General features: G+C 40.7%; 1 protein-coding gene across 1 annotated transcript; it reads left to right on the forward strand.

The window, feature by feature from the left end:
- The first annotated feature begins 877 nt into the window (after positions 1–877).
- Positions 878–4,492, forward strand: LOC142210501 (indolethylamine N-methyltransferase-like). The gene is made up of 3 exons (XM_075279693.1): positions 878–1,031; positions 1,430–1,637; positions 4,015–4,492. Exons 1-3 carry the CDS (start codon positions 878–880, stop codon positions 4,454–4,456), a joined length of 804 nt encoding a protein of 267 aa, XP_075135794.1. The 3' UTR covers positions 4,457–4,492.
- The last annotated feature ends 10,936 nt before the right edge of the window (positions 4,493–15,428 follow it).

Genomic DNA, 15,428 nt, shown 5'->3' on the forward strand with positions numbered 1-15,428 from the left:
ACAAGTGGACATACGCAGTCGGCTCTGCCCAGGCCCGATGCCTGGCAGAGTGAATTCAGAGCCTGAAGACGCCGCAGGGAAGCTGCAAGAAGAAGACTTCTAAAGGTAGGAGAAGAATGAGCGTTGATTGGCCGACTGTATAGCATTCGGCCAATCAATGCTGGTTCTGCATCGAACTTTTACATTTGAATAGCGAGTGGTACTCGATTGAGTACGAGTATTTCGAATACCTACTCAATCGAATACTACTTGCTCATCTCTAATAGGCACATTTAGCGTCATGACACTCCACATGCCCATGTCACCAATGAGGTCCAATCACAGGCCTCAATGGTAACTCCTAGTGGATGCCCAAAAATGGTGAATAAACGGGAGCATAAATATTTTATCTTATTTTTTACACTTCCCTTGGCCCTATACCTATTATACTCTGGGGTCTGACATTGTTCAATGCAGCATTATAAAGACTTTACTTTATCAAGTAATGCTTCTTGTTGGATCATGCCATTTTTAAAGCCATCAATGACACCCAAGACCCCATCTAAGACTCTGAAGAGACCCCAGAGTATAATCATTTCACAACTGGTTCTATCCGAACACTTTCGAAACCGAACCGGACAACACTGGACAAAACATATCTACACAGGTTCGCCCATCTTTAGGTTTTTTTTTCTAAGAAAGGGTTAAAAAAAGGATCTTTTCCAGTACAGAAGCTTCATTACCTTGCAGAACGTTCTGTTCCTAGACTTTGCTTGTTCTGAATAATTTGGGTAGTTGCCATGATTTTTCTTGAAATTTAAGCCTGTTTTCTTCTGTACAGAAAGACTTCTTAGTCAAGCACCCTGGCATGGTGTGTTAGTGGGACTACTGCAAAAAAATGGAGACGGCCTATACTGACAATGAAGCGTATCAAGATAACTTTGATCCAGAAGAATACATAAATACCTATTATAACCGCAAATCAGGAATTTATGTGGTTGATGGATGTCTAGACTTTGAATTGAGGAAGCTTCATGAAGCTTTTGCTACAAGTAAGTACATTACGAGCTTTGTTTTGTAGCCGCAGGACTGGTCAGAATTGGAAAATAAAACCCTCTGAGTCCCTTTGATCTAGTAACTTGTTTAGTAGATGGCTGCCATAACAAATTTGAAATTTGATGGAGGTCATCCATGGATGAGTCTATAGGTTCATACTGAAATAAATGAACATACCATATGGACTCTCTTGGTGAACTCCTTGGTTGCACATTTAGTAGTAAGACATGACTGCTAGAGTCAATACCTGCCTACATACAAATAAGCTATGTATTATGTTTTCACAGAATTTTACAACATATACGGGAAAAATACAGTTTCTTCCAACATCTCCGACCAATATTGCTTGAAACTGCAAATCAGTGACTTAATATATGTTGCTTTCTGTCTATAGGAGGTGTAAAGGGTAAGACATTGATTGATATTGGTCATGGACCTACCATTTATCAGGACCTCTCAGCTTGTGAAGCTTTTGATGAAATCATTGGAGCCGACTACACTGATCGCAATCGAGAGTACTATGAAAGAAGTCTGAGAAATGAACCGGGAACATTTAACTGGGACGCTGTGATTCAACAAGTCTGTGACATGGAAGGGAAAGGGTAAATTCAATTATTTTATGGTACAGTCTGCAATAGATGGGCTAAGAGTAGGAGGTCAATGAAGGCAATGAACTTTGTTTTCCAATTTAAAGTATAACCCCTGCACTCTGTGTTATGGTAGTATGGCACTCCCATAGGTGAGGGAGGAGGAACCCTCTCTTATTCATAGATATATAATGACTAGAGATGAGTAGTATTCGATCGAGTAGGTATTCGAAATATTCATACTCGATCGAATATTACTAGCTATTCGCAGTAAATATTAGATTCAGAGCCAGCGTTGATTGGCCGAATGCTATACAGTGTATTTGGCAAGTCAACGCTGGTTCTGCAGCAGGCTCATCCTTGCTAGTCAGGAGAGCTGGCAGCTTGCTGTTAGTAGGGAGCTTACTTTCTCTCATAGGAATGAATTGATCAGCGTTGATTGGCCATTGTACAGCATTTGGCCAATCAACACTGGTTCTGCCGGAGGCTCGTCTGTGAGGAGGCGGAGTCTAAGATCGGACCACAGCAGTCTCCATAGTGATCCAATTTTAGACTCTGCCTCCTCACAGACGAGCCTTCGGCAGGACCAGTGTTGATTGGCCGAATGCTGTACACTGGCCAATCAACGCTGGTCAATTCATTCCTATGAGAAAAAGTAAGATCCCTCATAACAGCAAGCTGCCAGCACTCCTGACTAGCAGGACGAGCCTGCGGTAAATCAAGGCTGGTTCTGCAGCAGCCTTGTCTTTGCTAGTTGGGAAAGCTGGCAGCTTTCTGTTACGAGGGAGCTTACTTTTTATCAGCGCAACTGAAAGCGCTGTGCAGTTAAAGCGCACGGACCCCATAGACTATAATGGGGTCCGTGCACTTTAACTGCACAGTGCTCCTCCTAAACACTCTCCTCCTGCTACTCGTGGACTTGGTGACTCTCCTTTAGTCGAATAGTGGTTTCCCCTGAAACAAGCATTTGCGGATCCAGGTGTACTTTTTTGAAATAACATTTTGGGGAATGTCTGTTGCTTTGATCACTTTTTATTAAAATGGTTATCATAGGCAAAACAGGAAAAAAAAAACTTTTTTCTTTTTTTTTTTAATTTTTTTTCCAGCTTTCACTGTACAGGAAAAATATTTTTATTAGTTTGTAGACCCCCCAGGTTTTTTCAGACACAGAGATCCCTAATGTGTATATGTTTCACAGTAATGTTTTTAGTTTTATATGTATTCTAGGGAAGGGGGGGGGGCGGTGATTTCAATGTTTTTTTTAATACTGTAATCATTAGACACCCCCCTCCCCCCCTCCAACATTTCTGCAGTAAGGACCATAGGCAGCAATAGACTGGAGCTGTCTCATTGAGGTGAGAATTTTCTAGACCTGTTTTGTGCAGAGAAGAGGAGTAGACAAGCTGTGACATCATAGATTTTCAGTAGGGGATGCAATGATGGGTCAGTGATATTATAGAAGTGTTGTGTTCTATTGTTATTCTGTCTGTCTTGTCTATGATGTAAGTGTCAGTCTATTACTTGATTGGCTTAGTGACTGCGGTGACAATTGTGAGTCCTTTTTTAAAAAATTATAGATAGTGACAATGCAAAATTACAAAAAGGGAAATTTATCAAAAATTTAAAAAACTATATTTACCATAAAAACTTGGTTTAAAAAAAAACAGGTCATTTTGTGGTGACATACAGCATGACCTTTAATATACACAGACTGTATCTAAATTACTCTTGATATCCGACCATCACCCCAAATGAACTAAGCTGCTTGGTTAAGTCATGACAAGGATAAATGGAAGACATGGAAACCTATGAAATCAATGTTTTATTTCAAAATTATCTTTATTAGAGATGAGCGAGTAGTACTCGATCGAATACTACGGTATTCGAAATACTCGTACTCGATCGAGTACCTCTCGCTGTTCGAATGTAAAAGTTCGATGCAGAACCAGCGTTGATTGGCAGAATGCTATACAGTCGGCCAATCAACGCTGGTTCTTCTCCTACCTTTAGAAGTCTTCTCCGTGCAGCTTCCCCGCGGCGTCTTCCAGCTCTTCATTCACTCTGCCAGGCATCGGGCCTGGGCAGAGCCGACTGTGCATGTCCGCTTGTAGTGCCGGCATGCGCAGTCGACTCTGCCCAGGCCCGATGGGGAGGCTGCAAGAAGAAGACTGCTCGGAGGATCCAGCCCGACCCTCACTCGTGGACTTGGTAAGTATAATTTGATCGAATGTTGCCTACCCCTGAAACGAGCATTTTCCCCCCCATAGACTGTAATAGGGTTCAATATTCGATTCAAGTAGTCGAATATTGAGGGGCTACTCGAAACGAATATCGAACCTCGAACATTTTACTGTTCGCTCATCTCTAATCTTTATCTTTATTTGCATTTTAGGATGTCGATAGAAGAGAAGAAGAAGAAACTTGAAAATACAGTGAAGAAAACTCTGAAATGTGATGTTCTCAAGAACAACCCATTAGAGCCATTGGTTTTGCCCAAGGTTGATTGTGTGATGGCTCTCGGTTGTCTGGAGTGTGCTAGCAGTGATTTGGACGACTATCGAAAAGCCCTTAAAAATGTCTCTTCTTTGTTAAAAATAGGGGGGCATCTAATCTTATCGGAGATTCTTAACTGTAGCTCCTACTTATCGGGGGGTAAAAGGTTCTCCTGTTTGGTGCTAACGGAGGAGTTTATGAGGAGTGCTATAGCCGAGACAGGGTTTGAAATCTTGGATCTGGAGGTTATCTACAGAAAGTATGACAAGGAGCAGTACGACTTCTGCAACCATGACTCCACTTTGTTTGTTCTTGCTCGTAAAGTCAAAGATGTTAAATGAGAAACTAGAAAAGAATAAGTATATAAGAAATGAATATTTTCTGACTTCTAATCTGAATTAGTTCTAGTTGTCTTTTCTTTATTTCTCCAGAAATCGAGCTCTTCCTTCTGGCCCTAGTTTCACACAGTTTTTCATTTTTTTCTTCCCTAAAGTCATTTTAGCCACATAATAGAAACTGTAGCGTTCAGGGCATGGATCCCGTGCAAAAACAGGGCTTTGAACCTTCCATGCAATTCCATGCTCTATTGGACTATACATGTGTGCATGGAGATATTTTCCTCTAATGTTCCACCAAATGAATAACTCCATCTGATTCCACTGGGGCATGCAACAACTTTTCGTGGCATACAGTGCTGCAAAGGAGATTCCACATTTTTTTGGAACCTGTTTTTGGCATTCACTTCTCTAATGCCTAGGCATCCCATGCACCTAACCTACTAAAAAGGTGCAATTGCATCATAAATTTAGTGCAAAATACACCTAAAGGAATCCAATTTTGCCAGATATGTCAGATTTTTTATACTACCCATGTATTGTGCAATTGCTCCTTTTTATGTTTTTAAAAAAGGGGCATTTGTTAAATACAGTGTCAAATGTTACTCCAGATAAACCATGCCCACTTTCCCCAACAAAAACACAGTGACAAGCCTGTTGTAAAAGTCTTCAATATAGTTACAAACACATGATAAATCTTGCACACACAATGTAAAATTTAAAAAAGGGGCAGAAATTCATTTTCTTAGAGACAAGCTTGCACACGTATGTGTTGTATATCACATCACCATGGATCAGGGGCATAAGTAGCAAAGACTGGACCCAAAGCAAACTTTTCACTTGGGGGACCCCCCCCCCCCATGGCAGAGTGCCCCCTTCCCTGGCCCACACAAAGACAATATAATGTCCCAAAGTAGCCTCCAGACAATATAATATCCCATAACGGCCTCTCCTCACAGTATAATGTCATACAGTTACCCCTCTGCATAGTATAATGTCACATAGTGGTCCATCCACACAATATTAAGGCCCCACAAACTATTATTATATTGTCTCTTTAGACCTTAGAATTTAATGATCGGCGGCCCATGAGAGGTGACAAACATAAACCGGTGTTACTCACCTTTCCCTGGCTCTGGCGTACTCCCTGCTGTTTTGAGCCCTCTTTAATGTCGGCACAAACATTAGGTGGGCAAGGCCAGCATGGCCCATGTGACGTCTGGGACGTCATCAAAGAGGTTTGAAGACTGCTAGGAGTCACACTAAATCCCAGGTGTTCATCGCAAACATTTTGGGGTTCTGCAGAACCTGAAATTTTGGGGGTAAACCATCCATGAACTCTTATTATATTGTGAGGTCTTTTCAGATCCCTGAGTATAATGATTGAAGGCCCAGGGGAGGTGACAAACATAAAAACCAGTGGGACTCACCTCTCCTGGGATCTAGCATGACTCTCTGCTGTTTTTGGCCATCTTTAACCACATGAGGACCGCCGTACGTAAATTTACGGCCTCATGTGCTGGTACCTAAAGACCGGACTATTGCCGAAATACGTCCGGCCTTTAGGTACCTTTCTGGCGGGGGGAGGGGTGCGGGGGGGACAGGGGTTAGGTGTTACTAACACCTAACCCCTTCCTCCATAACGTCCAGTCGGAACTGAGTCCGACTGGACGTGTTAACCCTTTCGATCGCGCCGTCAAACATCGCGGCGCGATCGAAAGGGATCCGCCGACAGGTTAACCCGATCGGCACCCCCCGCGGCGAGATCGGGGGGTGCCGATGTCAGTACAAGGTAGTCTGGGGTCTGGCCAGTGACCCCAGACTACCGGAGCCCCCACATACCTGGTGATCCTGCCAGGCGGTGGAGGAAGTGAGCGATGTGTCTCACTTCCTCTGCAGCTTACAGGACACGAGCAGGCTCATGTCCTGCTCGTGTCCTGTCTGCTACTGTGCTGAATCAGCTGATGCTTTCATCAAAGCATCAACTGATTCAAGTGTCCTAAAGGGACACATGAAAAAGTAAAAAAAAAGTTAAAAAAAAAAATAAAGTGTATGAAAAAAGTAATAAAGTTCTAAAGTCCAAAAATCCCTTTTTTCTATACAAAATGAATTATATAAAAAAAAGCACTAAAAATTAAAAAAAGCAATGCATATTTGGTACCGCCGCGTCCGTAACAACCTGTACAATAAAACTGAAATAATATTTAATGTACACGGTGAACGTCGGAAAAAAAAAACGGAAAAAACTCGCCGGAAATAATGATTTTTTGCCATCTCATCCTACAAAATATGCTATAAAAAGTGATCAAAAAGTCATATTCACCCCACAACAGTGCCAATAAAAAGCGCACATTTTCCCGCAAAAAATAAGCCCTCAACCAACACTGTCAACCGAAAAATAAAAATGTTACGCCTCTCAGAAGATGGCGATGCAAAAATCACTGATTTATGTCCCCAAATGTGTTTTTGTTCTGCAGACTTAGTATCGCATAAAAAAATAACATAAATGAGGTATCGCCGTAACCGTACCGACCCGCAGAATAAAGGACACATGTTACTTATGCTGTACGCTGCATGGCGAAAAATTTAAAATGTAAAACTCTATTTAGGATTGATTTTTTTTTTTTTTTAATCCAGCAAGAAAGAGTTAATAAAATGTAATCAGTAAGTTGTAGGCACCCAAAGATGGTGCCATTACAAAATACATCACATCCCGCAAACAACAAGCCCTTATATGGCCATGTCACCAGAAAAATAAAGAAAATATAGCATCTAGCAATGTCAAGGCAAAACCCCCCAAAAATCGCCAAATTATTAGAACACAACTGGCTGCGGCAGGTAGGGAATATATAAGCTGTGCGAGCGAATATCAGGGGACACCCCAGATTTAGAGCTTATGAGCGAAAAAACACCAGAAGTGACGCCCAAAGTGACCCCCAGAGTGACTCCCCCAATCATAGGAGCTACTGGGACATAGTAGGGAATTTGGTGTCTGCAATGTTCTCCACACAGCTTATACATTCCCTCTTCGCCATCCGCTGTGCAGTCACGTCCGGGATACTAATACTCACTACACCCCCTGATAAATTCTTTGAGGGGTGCAGTTTTCAAAATGGGGTCACTCCTTTGGGGAATCCACTTTTCTGGTACCTTACAGGCTCTACAAACATGACATGGCGTCCAGATACCAAACATCAAAATCTGTACTCCAAAAGCCGCATCGCGCTCCTTCGCTTCTGCGCCCTGCTGTGCGCCCAAACTGCAGTTTATGACACATGTATGACACTGGTGTACCCGGGATAATGTACGTAATGTCATATGTGGTATAAACTGATATTAGGGCACAGCTGGACGCAAAAGGGAAGAAGGGTTATTGGGTTTTTGGAGCACAGACGGTTTGGTTTTTGGATGCCATGACACTTTTGTAGATCTGAAACGCCAGTAAAGTGGAATCCCCTGATATGTGACCTTATTTTGGAAACTACACCCCTGAAGGATTTCTCCAGGGGTACAGAGAGCATTTTTAACCCCCAAGTGTTGCTATAACTTATTATCCATAAATGAATACGAAGCTGATTGTGAGAGGTGAAAATGACAATTTTTCCAGGAATACGTCATTTCAGTGCGTAATATATTGTGCCCGGCTTGTATCAGAGATGAACGCTCTAAAAGCTGTTGTGCCCAGGATACCTGCTTACCAGTTTTTGGAGTGTCTCTGCTGACATAAGTTGGGCACAACATATCGGGCACTAAAATGGCGAATCTCTGGAAATTTTTCATTTTTAACTTCTCATTATCAGCTGTGATTTCATTTCTGGAAACTAAATAAATGCAACACTCAGGGGTTAAAAATGCTCGCTACACCACTTGATAAATCCCATGAGTGGGCTAGTGTCCAAAATGGGGTGACATGTCTGCAGATTCCACTTTATTGGCAATTCAGGGGCTTTGCAAAAGTGGCATGGTGTCCTAAAACCAAACTGTGCTCCAAAAACCAAAATAGCGCTCCTTCCCTTCTGTGCCCGGTTGTGCCCAAACAGCCATTTATACCCACATATGGCATTAAGTCCGTTATCCGGGGTACACCAGTGTCATACATGTGGGCATACACCGCTATTTGGGTACCCAGCAGGGCGCAGATGTGAAGGAGCGATATGTGCTTTTGGAGTGCAGATTTATATTCTTTGTTTTTGGACACCACATCACATTTGCAGAGGCCCTAAAATTGTCCCTACAAAATGGGGTCACTTCTTGGTGAATTCCAGTTTACTGTCACCTGTGTAGTTTCTAAAATGGGGTCACAATGGGGGGTTTCCATTGTATTGATACTTTAGGGGCTCAGCTAATGCGACATGGCACCTGAGAACTATTCCAGCCACATCTGCTTTCTAAAAGCCAAATAACGCTCTTTCCATTCTGAGCCCCACCGTATACCCATACAGCAGATTATGGCCACATATGGGGTATTGCCGTGTTAAGAAGAAATTGTGTAACAAACTCTGGGGGGCTTTTAATTCTTCAGCTACTTGCAAAATTAAAAATATGGCGCTAAATGGACGATTAATTGGAAAAAAAAGTAATTTTTCATTTTTACGTCCCATTGTTAATAAAATCTGTGAATCAGCTGTGAGGCCAAAATGCTCACCAAACCCCTAGATAAATTCTATGAGGGGTGTAGTTTCCAAAATGGGGTCACTTTTAGGGGGTTTCCACTTTATTGGTACACTAGGGGCTCTGCAAATGCGACATGGCACCTGAAAAATATTCCAGCAAAATCTGCCCTTCAAAAGCCAAATAGCGCTCTTTCCATTCTGAGCCCCGCCATGTTCCCATACAGTAGATTATTACCACATATGGGGCATTTCTGTGTTCAGGAGAAATTGTGTAACGAACTTTAGGGAGCTTTTTTTCCTTTATCCTCTTGTGAAAATGAAAAATTTGGGGCTAAATTGACAGTTTGTTGGAAAAAAAGTAAATTTTCATTTTCATGTCCCAATGTTAATAAAATCTGTGAAACAGCTGTAGGGTCAAAATGCTCACTCTACCCTTTGATATGTTCTGTGGGGGGTGTAGTTTCCAAAATGGGGTCACTTTTAGGGGGTTTCCACTGTATTGGTTCTCTAGGGACTCTGCAAATGAGACATGGCACCTAAAAATTATTCCAGCAAAATCTGCCATCCAAAAGCAAAATAGCACGCCTTCCATTCTGAGCCCCGCCATGTTCCCATACAGCAGAATATGGCCACATATGGGGTATTGCCGTGTTCAGGATAAATTGTTTAACAAACTTTGGGGGGCTTTTACTCCTTTAACCCCTTGTGAAAATGAAAACTTTGGGGATAAAGTGACATTTTAGTAATTTTTCTTTTACACATTCCAATGTTAGTAAAATCTGTGAAACAACTGTACGGTCTAAATGCTCACTATACCCCTTGATGAATTCCGTGAGGGGTGTAGATTCTAAAATGGGGTCACTTTTGGGGGGTTTCCATTGTTTTGGTACGCTAAGGGCTCTGCAAATGTGACATGGTGCCTGAAAATTATTCCAGCAAAATATGCTGTTCAAACACCCAGTGTCACTCCTTCCCTTTCGTGCACTGCCGTGTGCCCAAAAATCAGTTTACACCCACATGTGGGGTATTTCTGTGCACGGGAGAAATTGCATAACAAAATGTGAGATGCATTTTCTCCTTTAACCCTTTGTGAATGTGTTAATTTTAGGTCTAAATGAATGTATTAGTGAAAAAAAATGAAATGTCTAAATTTGACCTCCATATTATTTTTATTCTTATGAAATGCTTAAAGGGTTAACAAACATCCCAAATGCTGTTTTGAATAATTTGAGGGGTGTAGTTTTGAAAATGGGGTGATTTATGGGGGTTTCTATTATATAGGCCTTTATAATTCCTTTCAGAACTGAAGTGTTCCCTAAAAAATTAGTTTGAGGAATTTTCTTGTAAATCTGGAAAATCGCTGTTACACTTGTAAGCCTTGTAACATCCAAAATGAATTAAAAGACGATCAAAAGATGATGCCGATATAAAGCAGAGATATGGGAGATAATATTTATTCATGTATTTGGATGGTATGACTATCTGCCTGAAAAGCAGAGAATTTCACATTTTGAAAATTGCAATTTTTTCCAAATTTCCATCAAATTTGCTAGTTTTTTTATAAATAAATACAAAAATATTGATTAGTGTTTACCACTAACATGAAGTATAATGTGTTACGAAAAAACAATTTCAAAATCACTTGTGTAAGTTAAAGCGTCTCAAAGTTATTGCCATTTAAAGTGACACATGTCAGTTTTGAAAAAAGAGGCCCGGTCCTTAATGTACTTCTGGGCCTGGTCCTTAACCGGTTAATGACATCATTAGTTTGCCCAACTAATACTCTTGCAGTGGGCCCGTGGCTTTACTTACCAATCTTGCTACAGATCATGGCCATTTCCCCTTCTGTCCTCCAGGGGGCCCTGTGCATCCCATATCATGTTGCTTGGAGGAATGGGCTAGGTAAAGGCCTATTAAAAAAACCCAGCAGGAGGCCACTGGGCCCCCTAAGGTCGTGGACCCCATAGCTTATGCCACTGCTGCAGATTGATTTTTATTAACCAGAAGTAAGCAGAAGCAATCACAGCGAGCAGAGATAAAGAGAACTGAGAGGAACTGATACAGAAATGATATTAGAAAATGATATTACTTGTCAATATACAGACAGTAACATGTTTCTTAATATTTGTCTGAAACTAGATAACCCCTTTAATTTCAAATGAAACGGAAACATTTCTCTCCCTTTAACCTTCTGATATACTGTATATTCTATGTTCTATTGAAAATAAAATATGATGTGAGATTTCTAAATCGTTGCGTTCTTGTTTTTTTTACATTTTACACAGCGTGGAACTTTTCACTTTTTTGGAATTTGGGTTGCACTATATATATTATTTCTTTAAAAAAAAAAAAGCATACATTCTTATGAAACATATACTGTGATGTCATAGTGTACCAAGCGACCTTTCTTTGTGTTCATTATCCCTGTGCCATGACATCATTTTGTATATCATCCCTGTGCTATGACATCACTGTGTATATTATCCCTGTATTATGACATTACTGTGATTTTGATCCCTATACTGTGATGTCACTATGTATCTTATCTGCTGCTGTGACATCACTGTGTATATTATCCTTGTATTATGACATTACTGTGTTTTTGATCCCTATACTGTAATGTCACTATGTATCTTATCTGCTGCTGTGACATCACTGCTTTTATTATCCCTATTAGAGATGAGCGAGTAGTATTCGATCGAATATCTCCCCGCCATAGGTATGCATGTAAGCGGCCGGACACCAAGGGGTTAAACGCATCGAATATTCGATGCACTTAACCCCTTGGTGTTCAGCTGCTTACACGTATACCTATGGCGGGGAGATATTCCTGCTTATCTCTAATCCCTATAATATGAAATCACTGTGAGGATTACCCTGGTATTGTGACATCACTGTGTGCGTTAACAGTACTATAAAATCACTATGTGTGATCTCGGTGTCTAAAGGAGACTAAAATACCGTAAGTGTAAAATTTTCAAGTTCTGAAATAGCTGCTTAAGGTGGTCATGGTAGAGTGTGGGTCTATTATAAGCTTTGCTATGGGATATCATGGTTACTTGTTATGACACTGCATAAGAGGAAAGGGGTGCATGATCTGCATCAAAGCTAATGAAGAAAAGTGATGCCACATAGGAAGTTCTGGGATAACCAGCAACCCCCATCCTCGTGTCAACCATTGTGTAGGGACGATATTGTTGCGAGGACAGTCAAGGGCAGAGCACAGGAGAGGTTTGTAAGCATTGGCAGCATGCAGCTATAGTAGCAGCCTACCATTCACCTCTATAGGAGATAAAAGAAGCTACCTCTTTGTCTGAGGATGTATAACTACAAAGTCAGCATAGATAGGGCCCAAAACAAGTGGGGGTGGACACTCCGGCTGATTCCTTGGCCCACCCCCAAAGAGCTAGTCCGAATCTTCTAAAAGTAATGAACATCATATGTAAAGCATTTACAGTGTTGGGATAGTATGGCTGAATTGTTCCTATAAGTTGCATACAATATTTTGTATCTATTGTGTCAAAAGAATGAAAAATCCATGGCATTGTGTATATTCAATTGAAAGATATTCTTACATCTACTGTAATATTACATTATTAGAATTGCTATTCATATACATTACAATTGTCTGCTATGATAAGAAGGATTTTCCCACTCTAGTTCTGCTGTAACCTATGGATAACCTGCACGCAAAAATTATAGGTTGACTTAGTTGAATACAGTATTGCCATGTAAATTGTAGCTAGCTCTCAGAGAACATTCACATCTAACAATATGTTTGGCACAAGAATACACATACTACTCTTACATACACAGGCTATCATCCAATATCAACATTCAGAACATTTCTGGACTTCAGACTTGAAACATGTTTGCTGTACTTGAACTTTGTACTAACTCTGTCTTTATGGAAATATGCTGTATATAACAATAGTGTTAGCCTGGAGTGCCCTGGGCCCACTAGTAGAATTCATTCTGGGGGCCCACTATACAGCTAAACACTGCAGATGAGCGAGTAATGAAATATTTGATATTCGGAATTCGATTCGAATAGATCCTCAATATTCGACTATTTGATCGAATATCGAATCCCATAATAGTCTATGGGGGAAAAAAAGGCTTGTTTCAGGGGCCAGGAGAGTCATCATATCCACAATGACACCCCAGGAAATGATGACAACATCTCTGGAATGTAACTGGGACAGCAGGGGAAGCATGTCGGGGGGCATCTAACACGCCCAAATCTCAGTATTACACCACTATCACAGCCTATCAACTAGATACTCCAAACTCAATATGGAAAGTGGAAAAATACTTGGAAACCTTCTTTCCTCTACATTAATATAATAAACACAAATTTTAAGCTAAAGAAACATTAGCATGCACCCCTTTAAATCACATTGCCAATGACAACCACAGATGACATAGGCAATGGGAAATCCAACAGCTTCCACCCTTAACTGTCATTGTGTATGTGTGTGATTACTTTTCTGGCCCTTGACGTGAGCCCTTCCAAATTAAGTTAGAGGCCCTTAAGCTGAGCCATACAAAAATTTACTTTTCAGGCCCTTGGGGTGAGTTGAGCTTTGCACCAGCAGAGTTTTAGGCCCTTAAAGCACTCTGTTCAACCACTTCCCAAATCCCAGGAGCTACCAGATGAATTTCTCTGTCCTGATGCCCAAACACTGGAGCATCCGCCATCTCCTGGCGATTTTGTGGTTGTGGAGCCGCAACCTGTCCTCAGTGATGATGACGAGACACAGTTGCCATCAGGGCAGGCTGTTGTCATGTGCAGCAGGAGGAGCAGAGTGAGCAATTGGAAGAGGAGCTGGTGGACGATGAGGCGTATTTTTTGTAAGTATACACGAGAGAACTCATTTGCATATCGTCAGAAGACAGGATTTTAACCGAATGGCGGGGCAGAGAAGACATCTAAAGGTAGGAGAAGAATAGCCTTTCTTAAGGCTATTCCGTCGTGTCAACAAGAAAAAAAAAGATTTTTAATGGTAGAATCCCTTTAAGGACATGCACCATACAGGGACAATGTGATATTCATCCCAACAACAGCACAACTCTGACTCAAGATAACATCTTTCTTGGTTGCAATATCCATTGAGATGAGCCAGCTAAATAATCTTCAAAGTACAACAATCCTGCGCGTACTGGCAGTGCCACCAAAACCAGAAGTAGTGTTGCTCTTACCACTCACATTCTTAGTGTTAGTAGTAGTACTTGAATGAGAGTTTCCTCCTCCCTTTTCTTTTGTCTATTTTAGTTCACTTCACAGTTATCTGCTACTTTGTGTTAAAATCCTAATAAAATACATTTAAGTTTGTGGTTGTGAGGAGACAAAATGTGAAAAAGTGCAAGGCACTGAATAATTACAAAAAAGGCATGATAAGTTAACCAGAAGAGCCAAGAGAGTAATATCTCTTATGTCCATACTTATTATACAAGTCTAAACATTTGGGTTATACAAGGCACGCTCGTTGGCTGCTTTGGCCAAAAAACAAATTACACTGTGTTTCTCTGAACAAATCAGAAATCGCTTTGCAAAAGCAAATAGAATAGTTGATCCAGCTTGCTGTGAAATCTGCACAGACCAAGGGACTCAGAGGAGGAGACGTGACATTGGTCCACTATTGCTTTTAGGATTAAGGTATGTAGCGGACAAAATACAATATATAACAAGAAGATATTTAATACTGCATGATAGACAATGGGGTAACCAGAAAAGAGAGAAAGTTATATGAGGTCACTATACAACATATTGCTGAAGCTCACACTTTCTGCTATGCCGTCAGCAAGGATATCCTTCTTCATAGACATCACATACACAGTATAACAGGCACAACTCAGCACACTGAGTATATTGTAAAGTGTAAATGGTTCTAATACATAGGCAGTACATAGAATTTAGGAACTTGATAACATGCTGGGAAGCTAAAGAGTTAATACACACTATAGATGCTCTTATATGATATGTTGCTGCATGTAATGTTTCTTTTATCCGTACAACCCAGGAGCATTTTTTTTTTCTACATGAGGGTTTGTATCTTGTTTTTTTCAGGATACATACAAGGATATTTTTTTTTTTTTTTGGTGTTTTTTTTTTCTTAGCGTTCACTGTGTGATCAGTTTTTCATGTTTTACCACTTTTGCACAATTAAAAAAAAAAAGGTATGTTTTGTTGTGGGATAGGTCGGGTGTTGGGTACATATGATTTTGGTTTCCTAGTTCTGGATGTTATGAATCGAGTGTCCTTTTTCTTTTTTTTTTTCTACATAAATATTTTTAGTGGGTTTTTTCACATTTCAAATATTTAAATGATTTTTAGTTTTTGCTTTAGTCCTGCTTGTGGACTT

Source organism: Leptodactylus fuscus, chromosome 6, assembly GCF_031893055.1.
Source record: "Leptodactylus fuscus isolate aLepFus1 chromosome 6, aLepFus1.hap2, whole genome shotgun sequence".
Taxonomy (NCBI): domain Eukaryota; kingdom Metazoa; phylum Chordata; class Amphibia; order Anura; family Leptodactylidae; genus Leptodactylus; species Leptodactylus fuscus.

Coding starts and splice junctions, on each gene's coding strand:
- LOC142210501 (XM_075279693.1), top strand. CDS start 878: ATGGAGACGGCCTATACTGACAATGAAGCGTATCAAGATAACTTTGAT. Junction 1,032..1,429: donor TCATGAAGCTTTTGCTACAA/GTAAGTACATTA, acceptor TTCTGTCTATAG/GAGGTGTAAAGGGTAAGACA. Junction 1,638..4,014: donor TGTGACATGGAAGGGAAAGG/GTAAATTCAATT, acceptor TTTGCATTTTAG/GATGTCGATAGAAGAGAAGA.